The sequence below is a fragment of the Chlamydotis macqueenii genome, chromosome W (assembly GCF_036417535.1).
Source record: "Chlamydotis macqueenii isolate bChlMac1 chromosome W, bChlMac1.mat, whole genome shotgun sequence".
NCBI classification, from domain to species: Eukaryota; Metazoa; Chordata; class Aves; order Otidiformes; family Otididae; genus Chlamydotis; species Chlamydotis macqueenii.
In genome coordinates, this window is record NC_141592.1 from 36,264,446 (window position 1) to 36,277,966 (window position 13,521).

At 54.1% G+C, this 13,521-nt stretch overlaps 2 protein-coding genes across 2 annotated transcripts; both read left to right on the top strand.

The window, feature by feature from the left end:
• Nucleotides 1-5,567: 5,567 nt before the first annotated feature.
• Nucleotides 5,568-8,527, top strand: LOC147596663 (adenosine 5'-monophosphoramidase HINT2-like). The gene is made up of 4 exons (XM_086769422.1): nt 5,568-5,572; nt 5,678-6,038; nt 7,513-7,620; nt 8,363-8,527. Exons 1-4 carry the CDS (start codon nt 5,568-5,570, stop codon nt 8,525-8,527), a joined length of 639 nt encoding a protein of 212 aa, XP_086625548.1.
• A 1,463-nt stretch (nt 8,528-9,990) lies between these two features.
• Nucleotides 9,991-12,188, top strand: LOC147596664 (endogenous retrovirus group K member 10 Gag polyprotein-like). Its single transcript, XM_086769404.1, has 2 exons — nt 9,991-10,023; nt 11,415-12,188. The coding sequence occupies exons 1-2, from the start codon at nt 10,006-10,008 to the stop codon at nt 12,174-12,176; spliced, it is 780 nt and encodes a 259-aa protein (XP_086625530.1). The 5' UTR covers nt 9,991-10,005; the 3' UTR covers nt 12,177-12,188.
• Nucleotides 12,189-13,521: the final 1,333 nt, after the last annotated feature.

Sequence of the window (13,521 nt, forward strand, 5' to 3'; positions counted from 1 at the left end):
AAAAGGAATCGCGAAGGGAAAAAATTCCTCTCACGGATTGGAAGAAAATAAATATTGCCTGTGCCGATTGGGTCTCATCGGCCACGCTGGCGTTCCCGGTCCGGGTGGCGGACGGGGGACAAAGGGTCTACTCGCCAATAAACCCCAAGGTTATACAAGCGATTGTTAAAGCAATTGTGGACAAAGGGCTCAATTCTGCCCTGGTCTCCACCCTCATAGATGGTGTCTTTGGGGGAGACGACATGCTCCCATTTGATATAAAACAAACTTGTAGACTGATCTTTGATGGGGCAGGGATGATCTTTTTTAAACAAGAATGGGAGGACAACTGTACGAAGCAACTAGCCCAAGTAACCGGGGCGGATCACCCGCTACACGGCTCCAGCCTGCAGTGGCTGATGGGTTCAGACCCGACAATGATTACCGTCCAGGCACAGGCCCAGGGCATGCGGGCCCATGAAGTTATGACAACTACGCGTGCGGCCAGAGAAGCTATTCACACAGCCTCTAGAGCTATTGTCAAGCCGTCACCCTGGTCCACAGTAAAGCAAAAAGAAAGCGAAAGCTTTACGCAATTTGTGGATCGCCTCCAGACAGCGATCGACTCCTCGACCCTTCCTTCGGAAGCGAAAGGCCCGGTTGTAGCAGAGTGCTTACGTCAGCAGTGTAATTCAGCAACCAAAGAAATCCTACGATCACTGCCAATGGGGTCGAGTATCGTGGACATGATTAAGTATGTCACGAACGAAGAGCATTCAGCCCCGATCCAGGTGGCTGTCCGCACCGCAATAGCTAACGTGATGGCATGTTTTAAATGCAGCCAGGTGGGCCACGTTGTAGCAAACTGCCCTCGGTTGGGGAACCTGCCAACAGCACCCCCCCCCGCACCAAAATCGACCCAGAGGACCGTGTTGGGCCTGTGGAAAGAAAGGGCATTTCGCTAAAGAATGCAGATCTAAAATCCAGGGAAACGGGAGGGGGAGAGGGCACCTGGGCTGCACACAGCCCTCTCCCACTTGGGACACGAGGCGGCCCAATTGTGCCAACCCCGGATGGGGCGAAACGCTCCCGAACCCGCTGCCCCCTCGAGAAGCGACCAACTTTATGGCTCAACCAACGGTCCAGCCGAATCTGCCCCCATCTCAGGAACAGCAAGGACCACCCTTTGGGGGCGGGACCCCAGGGTGGCCCTGACAGTAAAGTGTGACAACCTGCCAGTGGTGTGGGGGATCTGTTCCCTCTATAATGCCTTAAATGACACCACTATTAGTGTCCCCTTTTTGATCGACACTGGAGCAGATGTTACAGTTATCCCTGAGACAAATTGGCCCCCGCATTGGAAATTGGAAGGCGCCCCCATGGTGGGTGGAGTCGGGGGATTAACCCAAGCCCGGAAGAGTGCTCAATTGGTAGCAATCACGCTTCGCACTGAAAAGGGACCGGAGAAAACTATTACCCTCTTCCCATATGTCATGTCAGGAGTCCCACCCCTGTTGGGAAGGGACGCTCTAGCCCTACTAAAAGCCAGGGTGACAAATTTACCATAAGGGCCACTGCCGCATACCCACTCCCACCAATCAGACTGACATGGAAATCGTCCGATCCAGTGTGGGTCGAGCAGTGGCCCCTATCAAAGCCTCGAATGGACGCTCTTCTTGAGCTACTTGACCGCGAACTACAACGAGGTCACATAGAGCCTTCCACTAGCCCGTGGAACACCCCAGTTTTCGTAATACCCAAACGATCTGGCGAGGGGTTTCGCCTCCTCCATGACCTGCGTGAAGTAAATAAGAGAATTCAACCAATGGGTCCTGTCCAAACGCTGTTGCCCATGAACTCTATGATACCAGAAGGACAACCTTGCGCTGTCCTTGACATTAAGGACTGTTTCTTTTCGATACCCCTGCATGAAGAGGACAAAGAGCGGTTTTCTTTTTCTGTCATGTTCCCGAACAGCCAACGCCCCAACCTACGCTTCCAGTGGAAAGTGCTGCCTCAAGGAATGATCAACTCACCCACTATCTGCCAGATCACAGTGGACCGGGCGCTGGCACCGGTTCGGCGCAGTGACCCAACCGCCACTATCATTCAATATATGGATAATATCTTGATCGCCGCACCGTCAGGAAGTCAAGTGGACCAACTGGTGTCAACGGTCTCGGAAACTTTAAAAAATAACGGATTCGAAATTGCGAGCGCAAAAATCAAAAGAGGACCATGTGTGAGTTTTTTGGGAGTGGGAATTACAGGTTCTTATATAACCCCTCCCCAAATAAAGATCCGTCGGCGTATCAAAACACTCCATGACATGCAACAGCTAGTGGGGTCCTTGCAATGGCTTCGTAACATCGTCTTGATCCCTCCAGAAACCATGGCCCCCTTGTACGATCTTCTAAAAGGAAAAAACCCATGGGAGCAAAAAACTCTGACGACGGAAGCAATGAACTCCCTCGACTTCATCGAGCAACAGGTATCGTCAGGCACGCTCGCCAGGTGCACCGCTCGATCTGTATGTACACTTCACGGAAAAGGGGGGAGTAGGGGCACTAGCCCAGGGTCCCCCTGAAAAAGCGCAGCCAATACAATGGATAGTCCTGGGAAAGCCGTCGTGTGCATTCTCTCCAGGAGTCAAGTGTCTTGGCAACCTCATCATGAAAGGCAGAAAACTCGCCCTGAGACATCTAGGCATCGAACCCGCCAGAATATACCTACCCTTCCGCAAACAGCTTCCAACGCAGTCAGTGGCAATGTCAGAACATTTAGCCATAGCCCTCGTCGGATTTGGAGGAGAAATCCAGTACGCTGTAAAGCCCCCTTGGACTCAAATGCTGGCAATTGTCGACATCGACCTTCCACGAAAAATCATGGACCGGCCCCAACAGGGACCAACGGTCTTCACAGATGCATCCTCGGCGACCTCAACCGCAGCAGCAGTATGGCAATCGGAAGGAGAATGGCGCTGCATTAAAGCGACCGATCATGCGCTTTCAGTCCAGCAGCTAGAAGCAACGGCAGTAGTACTAGCCTGCGGACTGTTCCCGACAGAACACCTTAACATTGTGACCGATTTGATGTTCGTGGCTAAACTTTGGTTGGCCATGTCGGGGCCTGGCGTGTCAACATCCACAACAGCATTGATGCTAGAAGAAGCACTTTCTTCCCGAAAGGGCACCATATCGGTCATCCACGTCAACAGTCACAGTCCAATCAAGGGATTCTTCCAAACTGGTAACGACAAAGCAGACGCCACTGCAAAAGGGCTGTGGACGCTAAGAGATGCCCGTCAGCTACACGAGTCTCTCCATATTGGAGCTAAAGCGCTAGCAAAGACATGTGGGATTTCAGTCACGGACGCAAAACACGTAGTAGCTACGTGTCCCCACTGTCAGAAAGCGCCACTATGGTCCAGTGGAGTCAACCCCAGAGGTCTTAAAGCCTCTGAGGTGTGGCAAACGGACTTTACGCTGTGTCAGCTACTGAAGCCTCGAGCGTGGCTAGCGGTAACTGTAGACACGTATAGCGGAGTGATCGTAGCCACACAACACCTTAAGACTGACTCCAAAGCGACCATCCAACATTGGCTGACAGCCATGGCGTGGCTTGGCGTCCCTAATCAGATCAAAACGGACAACGGTCCGAATTTCGTTTCTAAACCAGTCCAAGCATTTGCTTTGAAATGGGGTATTACTCTAATACATGGTATCCCGTACAACAGCACGGGACAAGCCATAGTTGAACGGGCAAACCAAACTCTAAAATCTAAATTAGCAGAATATTTTAGCTAATTTAGTTATACACTTAGTGTGTTTTTTATCCACAATTACGATATATTTATTTTTTTTAAGATTGTTATGTTTTTAGCCAATTTAATTAGCATAGGGAGGGGGGAAATGTAGGCAGCTAGGGTCTGGCGGCCGGAAGATATCGCGCTGTACGGGAAGATAGGACCCCTCTCCGGATAGCCAATAGCGTTTAGTCTACGATAGCCAATAGCGTTTAGTCTATGATGTAAGCAGACGGAAGTGACGTTGTAAACCCAAGCTATATAAGGCCGTGTTACCTACCAATAAATGCCATTTGCCGTCCACCACATTGGTGTCTGCGAGCTGATGGACCGAGGGGCCTGGGGGTGGTCGCCGTGCCGTTCCTGAACCAGGTCGCCACGCCAACAAAGGCAACACCAGAGCAATGTTAAAAGAGGGTCAGGAGCACGGGTGGCGCTCTCCTCTGTCCTCCCCGTCAGAGGAAGGGGTCCAGGGAGGAGGAGGAGACGAATGGAACGGGTGAATGCCTGGCTGCGTAGCTGATGCCATACTCAAGGTTTTGGCTTCTGTGATTGTGGATCTACCTTTGAGAAGCTGGGTCTGTTGGGAGCTGATGGGGTTCACCTGACCAAGCAGGGCAAGAGGGTCTTGGCCCTGGCAGCTGGCCAGACTGACAAGGAGGGCTTTAAACTCAACTCAGTGGGGGAAGGGGATGGAGTTTTGAGCAACAGAGAAGAGCCAGGGGCTGCTGATGTGTTAGGAAGCAACCTGAGAAATGCCGCAATAGAATTGGGGCTTGGTCCTCCACAAAGGCGACACGCGGCCGAGAGAAAGCTACAGTCTACAATCAGACCTCCCTGGGAGGCCATAGTGCCTACAATTCCAGGGAACAGATCCCTTGTCAGTCCTCGGAGGGCCGTCCCCTTTGTGTATGACGCCCCTCAGAGGGGGGCCGCGGTAAAGGCCCGGGCCTAAGGAGCGCTTTAGTACCACCGCGGGACTGCTGTCCGCGACGCCAATTCTGTTACGAGCCAGGGCCGTAGCAGGTTTGTGATTCCCTCGGACTAAATTAAGGTGAAACACCACCAAAGGATCGATTTAACACTCAGCGCAACGAGTTAACTTTGAAAACTTGGAAAGCATAAAGGGGTTGGTAGCCGGGGCTCTTACCAGAACATTTCTAAGAAGGAAAAGAGAAAAAGAGGGAAAGGGATAGCGCCGCCCTTGGATCCAGCGCCGACGGTGACGGGCGGCCGTGATGATCTTCCGGTGGGGGGCTCGCACGCGGCTCCCTGAGGCAGTGTCTTCTCTAGTCTGATCCCCGCCTCCAGTTATGCCCCTGGAAGACTTGTATGGTCTGGGTCCAGAGAGTTCTGAGTCCTCTGCGCAGGCGCGAAGCAGGCGCTGAACGTGAGGGGTGGTCGGAAGCCCCTTCCTCAGATGACTGCTGTGTGACCCCTTGCCATAGTGGGCAAGTCGTTAACAGGGACCTGTGGAGCTGCACATCCCCCATGCGGCCTCCAGCTCCTGCGTTACCGGACTCCTACCGCACAGCACCCTGTGCGCCACAGCCACAACAATTTTGGAGACATCAACACGCATGAACTCTTTCAGGCCCTAACAGTGTGCAGCTTAGAAACGTCTGCAATGGAAGCGGGGCTTTCGGGGAACAATTTAGAGCAACTTGTGTTGGTTCTGCGAAATGTTCTGAGAAGTGAAGGCCTGCCCTGCCCCGGCCAAAGCGGTCATTTGACCGGAGGGAGCAGCCCCAAAAAGCCACAAGCACGCTTGGGGGGGGACTCGATGCGGTAATAAATAACAACAACCAGTACTTCTAGCTACAACAGCCTCTTCTGAGGCCTCGTTGCCCGCCCACAGGGTCGCAGCACTACACGGCACAGATCCCTCCGCAGACTCGCCCAACGTCTCCTCCCTTCTCTCCGCCTCCGCCCCCGCCCAGGTCGGATCCCTCCGCGCCGCGGGGGCACGCAAACTCCGCGAGCCCCGGTAAGCACCAGGTCGACGAGGGCGGACCCGCCAAGGGGGCGGGGACAAGCGAAAGCGACAGACGAGACAGCCAATCGAGACGCGGGCTGGGCCGGCGGCGATCTGGCGGCCCAATGGGCGCCGCGGAGGGCCTGGCCGAGTGGAGGAAGCGCGGGGGCGACGAGGGGCGTTGTCGTGGCTGACGAGAATATTGGGGCGCCGCTGCTGTCTTCGGAAAGATCGTCGGCAAGGCGCTTCCCCGCCAGCGTCATCTACGAGGACGAGGAGGTAGCCGCGGCTTTGCTCTGTGCGCGGTTCCCCTTCCCCCCGCGCTCGCAGACACCCTGAGCCGAGGACACCCCCCCCCCCCCCCCCCCGTTGCGCGGTGCCCGGGAGCGCGGCAGGGCGGGTGGCGGCGTTGCTGCGGGGGAGGGGGCGGGGGACGGGGCCTCTCTGCGTTGTGGCGCTCTCTGCTGCCCCGTCCCTAAAACATCGCGCTTCTTCGGTGCCCCCCTCCCCGGCTGCCGCGGCGCGTACTGGGTTGCCGGTGCTGTCCGGCTCGCCTCGGTTCCCAGCCCCGCCGTGTCGTGCGCGCGTGCGTAGAGGAGGGCCTCTGGCGGTAACGCGCTTGGTGGCAGCCGCAGGCGTCTGCCGCGTGACATCCCTTTGGCACTGCAAGTCGTGCAAAGTTTGCTGCCGAGGGATGGGAGTGGTCCTACCTCGTGTCGGATGATAGTCTTGAAACCTTAGGTCAAGCACACGCAGTCAACCTCCTCGGGGATTCCAGGTGTGTGTATGTAAGCAGCGAACGTCTGAGTAGTGGCCGTAGTGAGTTAGTTCTGCATAGGAGAAATGCAGGTCTTGCTGTGCCTCGTAATAGCATTATAGAGATGTCGCAGCTCCGCTGTGCTAGGCTTTGGTTCTGAGCCCCCAAACTGGATTATTAAAGCAAAGAGTTCCAGCTTTTCTTATTTTTCTTAAAGAAAATCTAGAAAGCGGTCATCCCGCAGGCTGCAAAAGCTTCCCAGACAGCCCTTGTTTCTGTGGTGAAGCGGGACCGTGATAACGGCATGCTTGCAAGGTCCACGGATGCTGGTGCGCCACAAGGCGCTAGGAACTAGAGTGAGCTGCTTAGACCGTGGGGGAAGAACGCAGCCGTGACCTACACGATGATGTTAACTTGAAGTTGGTATCCCGTGTAGCTTTTGTATTCAAATGCTGCAGACGAACAGTTAGGGCTGTCTTCTGCTTCTGAAGGTGGGGGTTATGTGCAGTATAGAAGGCAGACTCGTGCTATTGCGCTTGCGGGCTTCCTGTGATTCTGCTTTTGTTCAATGCTCGAGCTCCCTGTGCCGTGGAAAATGAATGGCCGCTGGTCTTCCACTTAGCTAAATTCTTTGCTGATTCAGCGAAACCGTTTGTCTCCTGTCTCCGTGTGGACGGCGTCGAACGGAAAAACTGCTTGGGGAAACGATCAACCCAAATTAAAACCTACTGGAGGTCGCTGATCTGAAGTACTGGCCCGTCTCCTTGCCCCCATCGTCTTGCATGCTGAATGCCACTTCTGGAGGGGGCTCTGTAAACGCGTTGCGTCTTGCGTATAGAAAGTATTAACATCACGTAAGAAAAGTCAACGTTTCGGCTTGTGTTTGGGGTATCTGGTAATCTGCTTCTGTACGAGTTCAGTGGGGCAAATGGATTTGCTTAAGCTGTTACCTTTCTCTGAAGGCGGTTACATTTGAACTGTTCGCTCTTCCTCCAGTGCCTTGCGTTCCATGATCTTTCACCCCAAGCTCCGCCGCTTTTCCTAGTCGTGCCTGAGGAGCCAGTTGTTATCGGGTTATCTGAAGCAGAAGATTCTGGCGGCTCTGTAAGTACTGTGGAAGCTTTCTGTACGCTCAACTGTACCTGTAATGAGTTCCTAATTTCCTGGACTCTTTCCCCTCCCCTCTTTTCCCCTGGATAGGGCACAGCAGGCTGTTTGGGGTTTTCTGGCGCTGTGATCTTTTGCCTGTGCTCTAGCTTGTAGTGGAATTGAGCTTTTTTTTTTGACTAAAAGCAGTGCTATAAAGCAACGCTCGTCCCTGGGTACGTACTTCCGGTGCAAAATGCAGTGTTGTTTTGGAGCGCGGTCTGATGCCTGTTGTCGTGGTTTAGGGTAAGAGTAGTAGTACTTCTCCTAATATGGAGAAGAGGGCTCGGGGTTTTTGGCAGGGCAGGGTGAGGAAGGGCAAAGCTGGTTGAGAGGTGCCGGGTGCTTCCCCCTTAGCTGTAAAAGTCAAGTTCAAAGACTTGGTAAACCCACGCAAAAGGCAGCCTAAAGCTTGTTTTGCACTAGAATGGCTTATGTTGCCTGAAGGTATGATGGGGGTTCTTCTGTTGTCCGTTACTGTCTAGCTTGAAAAAAGCCTGCAGCTTTGCTCTGGGAAACGTCAGCTGCATGCGGACAGAGAGCAACTTGAAGCGCAGTGGTTGAATTGCTCGGAACTGGCCAGCTGGTTTCTCTGGGTGGTTCTCTGCTCTCATTCCTTCCCTTCCCGCCCCCTCCCCTCTTTGTGCGTGGCTTTTAATTGTATTTTATTTTATTTCTGGTTTTGTACTTCCTTCTCCAGCTTCTTGGGCGTTTAATGATTGTTGGCAAGAAGCGTGCCGCTCGCCTGGGCCTGACCAATGGATTCCGGGCGGTTGCGGATGAAGGGCCCGAGGGCGGGCGGTCGGTCGGTCATGAACGTCTACGTATTCTGGGTGGCCGTCAGTCGGGCTGGCCGCCCGGCTAAGGCTTCTGCACCGCAAGAGTTGCTGCCTGCGTACAGATTGCCGCTGAATGGATTTCGCCTGTTGCCCGTCAGTCTAGCCGCTGTTGATGTCTAGTTTTTTGTGACGTGTGTCCGTGGAAGGTAACGAAAGCTTGGAGCAGCACTTGCACAATAAAGATTTACCGTGGGGATATCATCTCTGTCTTGTGCGTCTTGCTGGGGGCAGTGGTTCTGCGGGTTAAAATGGTGTCTCCCCGGCGCGCGAGCATGTGGAACGTTTGGAACGCTGTTAACAGTCTGATTGATAGATGGTGATTTGCCCAGTCGTTTGAAGCGTGACGCTGGAACCACTTGGCAGCCTCCTGCGTCTTGTAGGAAGCAAACTCTTAGCTTTTTGGAAGTGGTACGCAAACGGACATAGAGGCAGAGTAGGCTGCTGCTAAAGCTTTAGAAAAATACGGTATGTGAGGCTACGGGCACGCCATACAAGGGTGGTTTTGGCACAGCGCGCTGCGTTGGAAGCATCCAACTCCGGTTGGAGCACTTTATCAATGGCTGCGTGGTAAGGCCCCGTTGATATCCCTTTTCTGGTGAGGAGGGATATGGTCGGAGAGAGAAAAGGATGGGTCTGAATGGCAGCCGTGGCGCTTCCATAGCACAGTGGAATCTCTCTTTGCTCCCTTTGGGTCAGCTGCCCTGGCTCTGTCCCCTCCCAACCTCTTGCCCGCCCCCAGCTTACTGGCCTGCAGGGGGTGGGGAGCTTGGAGAGACAGCCTCCATGCTGTGGGAGCACTGCTCAGCAGTAGCCAAAACACTGGTGTGTTACCAACGCCCTTCTAGCTACAAGTACAAAGCCCAGCACTGTGAGGGCTGCTATGGGGAAAATTACCTCCATCCCAGCCAGACCCAAACGAAAACTTACATCACAGGGAGATGGCCAACTTCATCTTTCTTTAACAGCTGTTGAACAAGGGAGATGGGCACGGGAGGGAGGCAGGGCCATCCTTCGTTGCCTACCACTGAGAGGCTGCTGAGCCTGGAGACCCCTACAGGTTATCATCCGCTCCCGCTATTCCATGTAGGGTCTGACAAGGCAACTGGGAACCCTCCGAAGAGACTAGGTGTCCCCCGGAGTGTAGGCAGCTAGGGTCTGGCGGCCGGAAGATATCGCGCTGTACGGGAAGATAGGACCCCTCTCTGGATAGCCAATAGCGTTTAGTCTATGATGTAAGCAGACGGAAGTGACATTGTAAACCCAAGCTATATAAGGCCGTGTTACCTACCAATAAATGGCATTTGCCGTCCACCACATTGGTGTCTGTGAGCTGATGGACCGAGGGGCCTGGGGGTGGTCACCGTGCCGTTCCTGAACCAGGTCGCCACGCCAACAAAGGCAACAAGTGGTGCCGAAACCCAGGAAAATCGCCTGGACGGGTGAACGGCGGCCGGAGCAGCAGGAGCAGCCCGGCGGGGAGGACGCTCCCGGACCAACAAGGAGCATGGAAGCCCTTGTGAAGGTCGTATCACAATTACATAAGCAGTGGGGTATTGATTGTAAGCCCCAAGATTTTACTCTCACAGTTGCGAGGCTTTTACAGATTGGGGTCATTGACCAGCCGGTGGATATTCTCCACCCTGAAGTGTGGGATAAATGCACTAAAGCATTAGCCGAGGAGACTATGTCCTCGGGTAGTGGGAAAAACCTTAAGTCGTGGGGGAAAGTCGTACAGGCCCTGCAAAAGGCTTTACAAGAGCAGGAAACCTGGAGGGCAGCAAGGGACTGTTTGTTGGTCACCCCGAAATTGGGAGTCGGGGCAGCCACGCAGACTCCGCACCCCCCAAACAGCAATGATTCCGCAGAGTCTAAAGACTTACGAGAGGGCAATACACCCCCTCTACCCCTGAGCCCTTTGCCCCCTGAAGCCCCGAACCCTGACCCGCTTATGGAGGGGCAGAAGTGCACGCTGTCCTTCTGGAGTGGGTTAGCTGAGGAAGCCAGGGGCGCCGAAGCCCGGGAAAGACCGCCGCCTTATGCGCCCCAAAATGGCGCCGAACCCCAGGGGGGAGGGCGGGACAAAGACGTCCCCGGCGGGAAAACGGAGGAAGCGCTTGAACTAACAAGCGCACACGAACCGGAAGGGGAGGAGAACGAGAAGGAGAAGAGTGGTGGAGGCGACCGGAAAGAGGAGAGGAGCGCGAGCGAGGGGCGGAGAGCCAATCAGAGCGCCCATCTGAAAACACGCCCTCATAGGGCAAACACCCCGCCGAGCAGAAGGAGGGGCGAGCCAAGAGGGAGGGAACGGTCCGCCCGCAAGGGAAGTGGGCGGGGCCGGAGCCCAACGAGAAAAACCGGTCAGTCGAGTTCCGACTCCGGATCAGATAGCAGCTCAGACGACTGGCTTGCAACTGATTCAAACTCAGAGGAGGAGGACATGAGGGTAAATAGAGTCAAAAGCAAAAATACCCACATCCAAAATAAAAAGGAATCGCGAAGGGAAAAAATTCCTCTCACGGATTGGAAGAAAATAAATATTGCCTGTGCCGATTGGGTCTCATCGGCCACGCTGGCGTTCCCGGTCCGGGTGGCGGACGGGGGACAAAGGGTCTACTCGCCAATAAACCCCAAGGATATACAAGCGATTGTTAAAGCAATTGTGGACAAAGGGCTCAATTCTGCCCTGGTCTCCACCCTCATAGATGGTGTCTTTGGGGAGACGACATGCTCCCATTTGATATAAAACAAACTTGTAGACTGATCTTTGATGGGGCAGGGATGATCTTTTTTAAACAAGAATGGGAGGACAACTGTACGAAGCAACTAGCCCAAGTAACCGGGGTGGATCACCCGCTACACGGCTCCAGCCTGCAGTGGCTGATGGGTTCAGACCCGACAATGATTACCGTCCAGGCACAGGCCCAGGGCATGCGGGCCCATGAAGTTATGACAACTACGCGTGCGGCCAGAGAAGCTATTCACACAGCCTCTAGAGCTATTGTCAAGCCGTCACCCTGGTCCACAGTAAAGCAAAAAGAAAGCGAAAGCTTTACGCAATTTGTGGATCGCCTCCAGACAGCGATCGACTCCTCGACCCTTCCTTCGGAAGCGAAAGGCCCGGTTGTAGCAGAGTGCTTACGTCAGCAGTGTAATTCAGCAACCAAAGAAATCCTACGATCACTGCCAATGGGGTCGAGTATCGTGGACATGATTAAGTATGTCACGAACGAAGAGCATTCAGCCCCGATCCAGGTGGCTGTCCGCACCGCAATAGCTAACGTGATGGCATGTTTTAAATGCAGCCAGGTGGGCCACGTTGTAGCAAACTGCCCTCGGTTGGGGAACCTGCCAACAGCACCCCCCCCGCGCCAAAATCGACCCAGAGGACCGTGTTGGGCCTGTGGAAAGAAAGGGCATTTCGCTAAAGAATGCAGATCTAAAATCCAGGGAAACGGGAGGGGGAGAGAGCACCTGGGCTGCACACAGCCCTCTCCCACTTGGGACACGAGGCGGCCCAATTGTGCCAACCCCGGATGGGGCGAAACGCTCCCGAACCCGCTGCCCCCTCGAGAAGCGACCAACTTTATGGCTCAACCAACGGTCCAGCCGAATCTGCCCCCATCTCAGGAACAGCAAGGACCACCCTTTGGGGGCGGGACCCCAGGGTGGCCCTGACAGTAAAGTGTGACAACCTGCCAGTGGTGTGGGGGATCTGTTCCCTCTATAATGCCTTAAATGACACCACTATTAGTGTCCCCTTTTTGATCGACACTGGAGCAGATGTTACAGTTATCCCTGAGACAAATTGGCCCCCGCATTGGAAATTGGAAGGCGCCCCCATGGTGGGTGGAGTCGGGGGATTAACCCAAGCCCGGAAGAGTGCTCAATTGGTAGCAATCACGCTTCGCACTGAAAAGGGACCGGAGAAAACTATTACCCTCTTCCCATATGTCATGTCAGGAGTCCCACCCCTGTTGGGAAGGGACGCTCTAGCCCTACTAAAAGCCAGGGTGACAAATTTACCATAAGGGCCACTGCCGCATACCCACTCCCACCAATCAGACTGACATGGAAATCGTCCGATCCAGTGTGGGTCGAGCAGTGGCCCCTATCAAAGCCTCGAATGGACGCTCTTCTTGAGCTACTTGACCGCGAACTACAACGAGGTCACATAGAGCCTTCCACTAGCCCGTGGAACACCCCAGTTTTCGTAATACCCAAACGATCTGGCGAGGGGTTTCGCCTCCTCCATGACCTGCGTGAAGTAAATAAGAGAATTCAACCAATGGGTCCTGTCCAAACGCTGTTGCCCATGAACTCTATGATACCAGAAGGACAACCTTGCGCTGTCCTTGACATTAAGGACTGTTTCTTTTCGATACCCCTGCATGAAGAGGACAAAGAGCGGTTTTCTTTTTCTGTCATGTTCCCGAACAGCCAACGCCCCAACCTACGCTTCCAGTGGAAAGTGCTGCCTCAAGGAATGATCAACTCACCCACTATCTGCCAGATCACAGTGGACCGGGCGCTGGCACCGGTTCGGCGCAGTGACCCAACCGCCACTATCATTCAATATATGGATAATATCTTGATCGCCGCACCGTCAGGAAGTCAAGTGGACCAACTGGTGTCAACGGTCTCGGAAACTTTAAAAAATAACGGATTCGAAATTGCGAGCGCAAAAATCAAAAGAGGACCATGTGTGAGTTTTTTGGGAGTGGGAATTACAGGTTCTTATATAACCCCTCCCCAAATAAAGATCCGTCGGCGTATCAAAACACTCCATGACATGCAACAGCTAGTGGGGTCCTTGCAATGGCTTCGTAACATCGTCTTGATCCCTCCAGAAACCATGGCCCCCTTGTACGATCTTCTAAAAGGAAAAAACCCATGGGAGCAAAAAACTCTGACGACGGAAGCAATGAACTCCTCGACTTCATCGAGCAACAGGTATCGTCAGGCACGCTCGCCAGGTGCACCGCTCGATCTGTATGTACACTTCACGGAAAAGGGGGGAGTA

Coding starts and splice junctions, on each gene's coding strand:
- LOC147596663 (XM_086769422.1), top strand. Junction 6,039..7,512: donor TCATCTACGAGGACGAGGAG/GTAGCCGCGGCT, acceptor CTCTTCCTCCAG/TGCCTTGCGTTCCATGATCT. Junction 7,621..8,362: donor CAGAAGATTCTGGCGGCTCT/GTAAGTACTGTG, acceptor TTCCTTCTCCAG/CTTCTTGGGCGTTTAATGAT.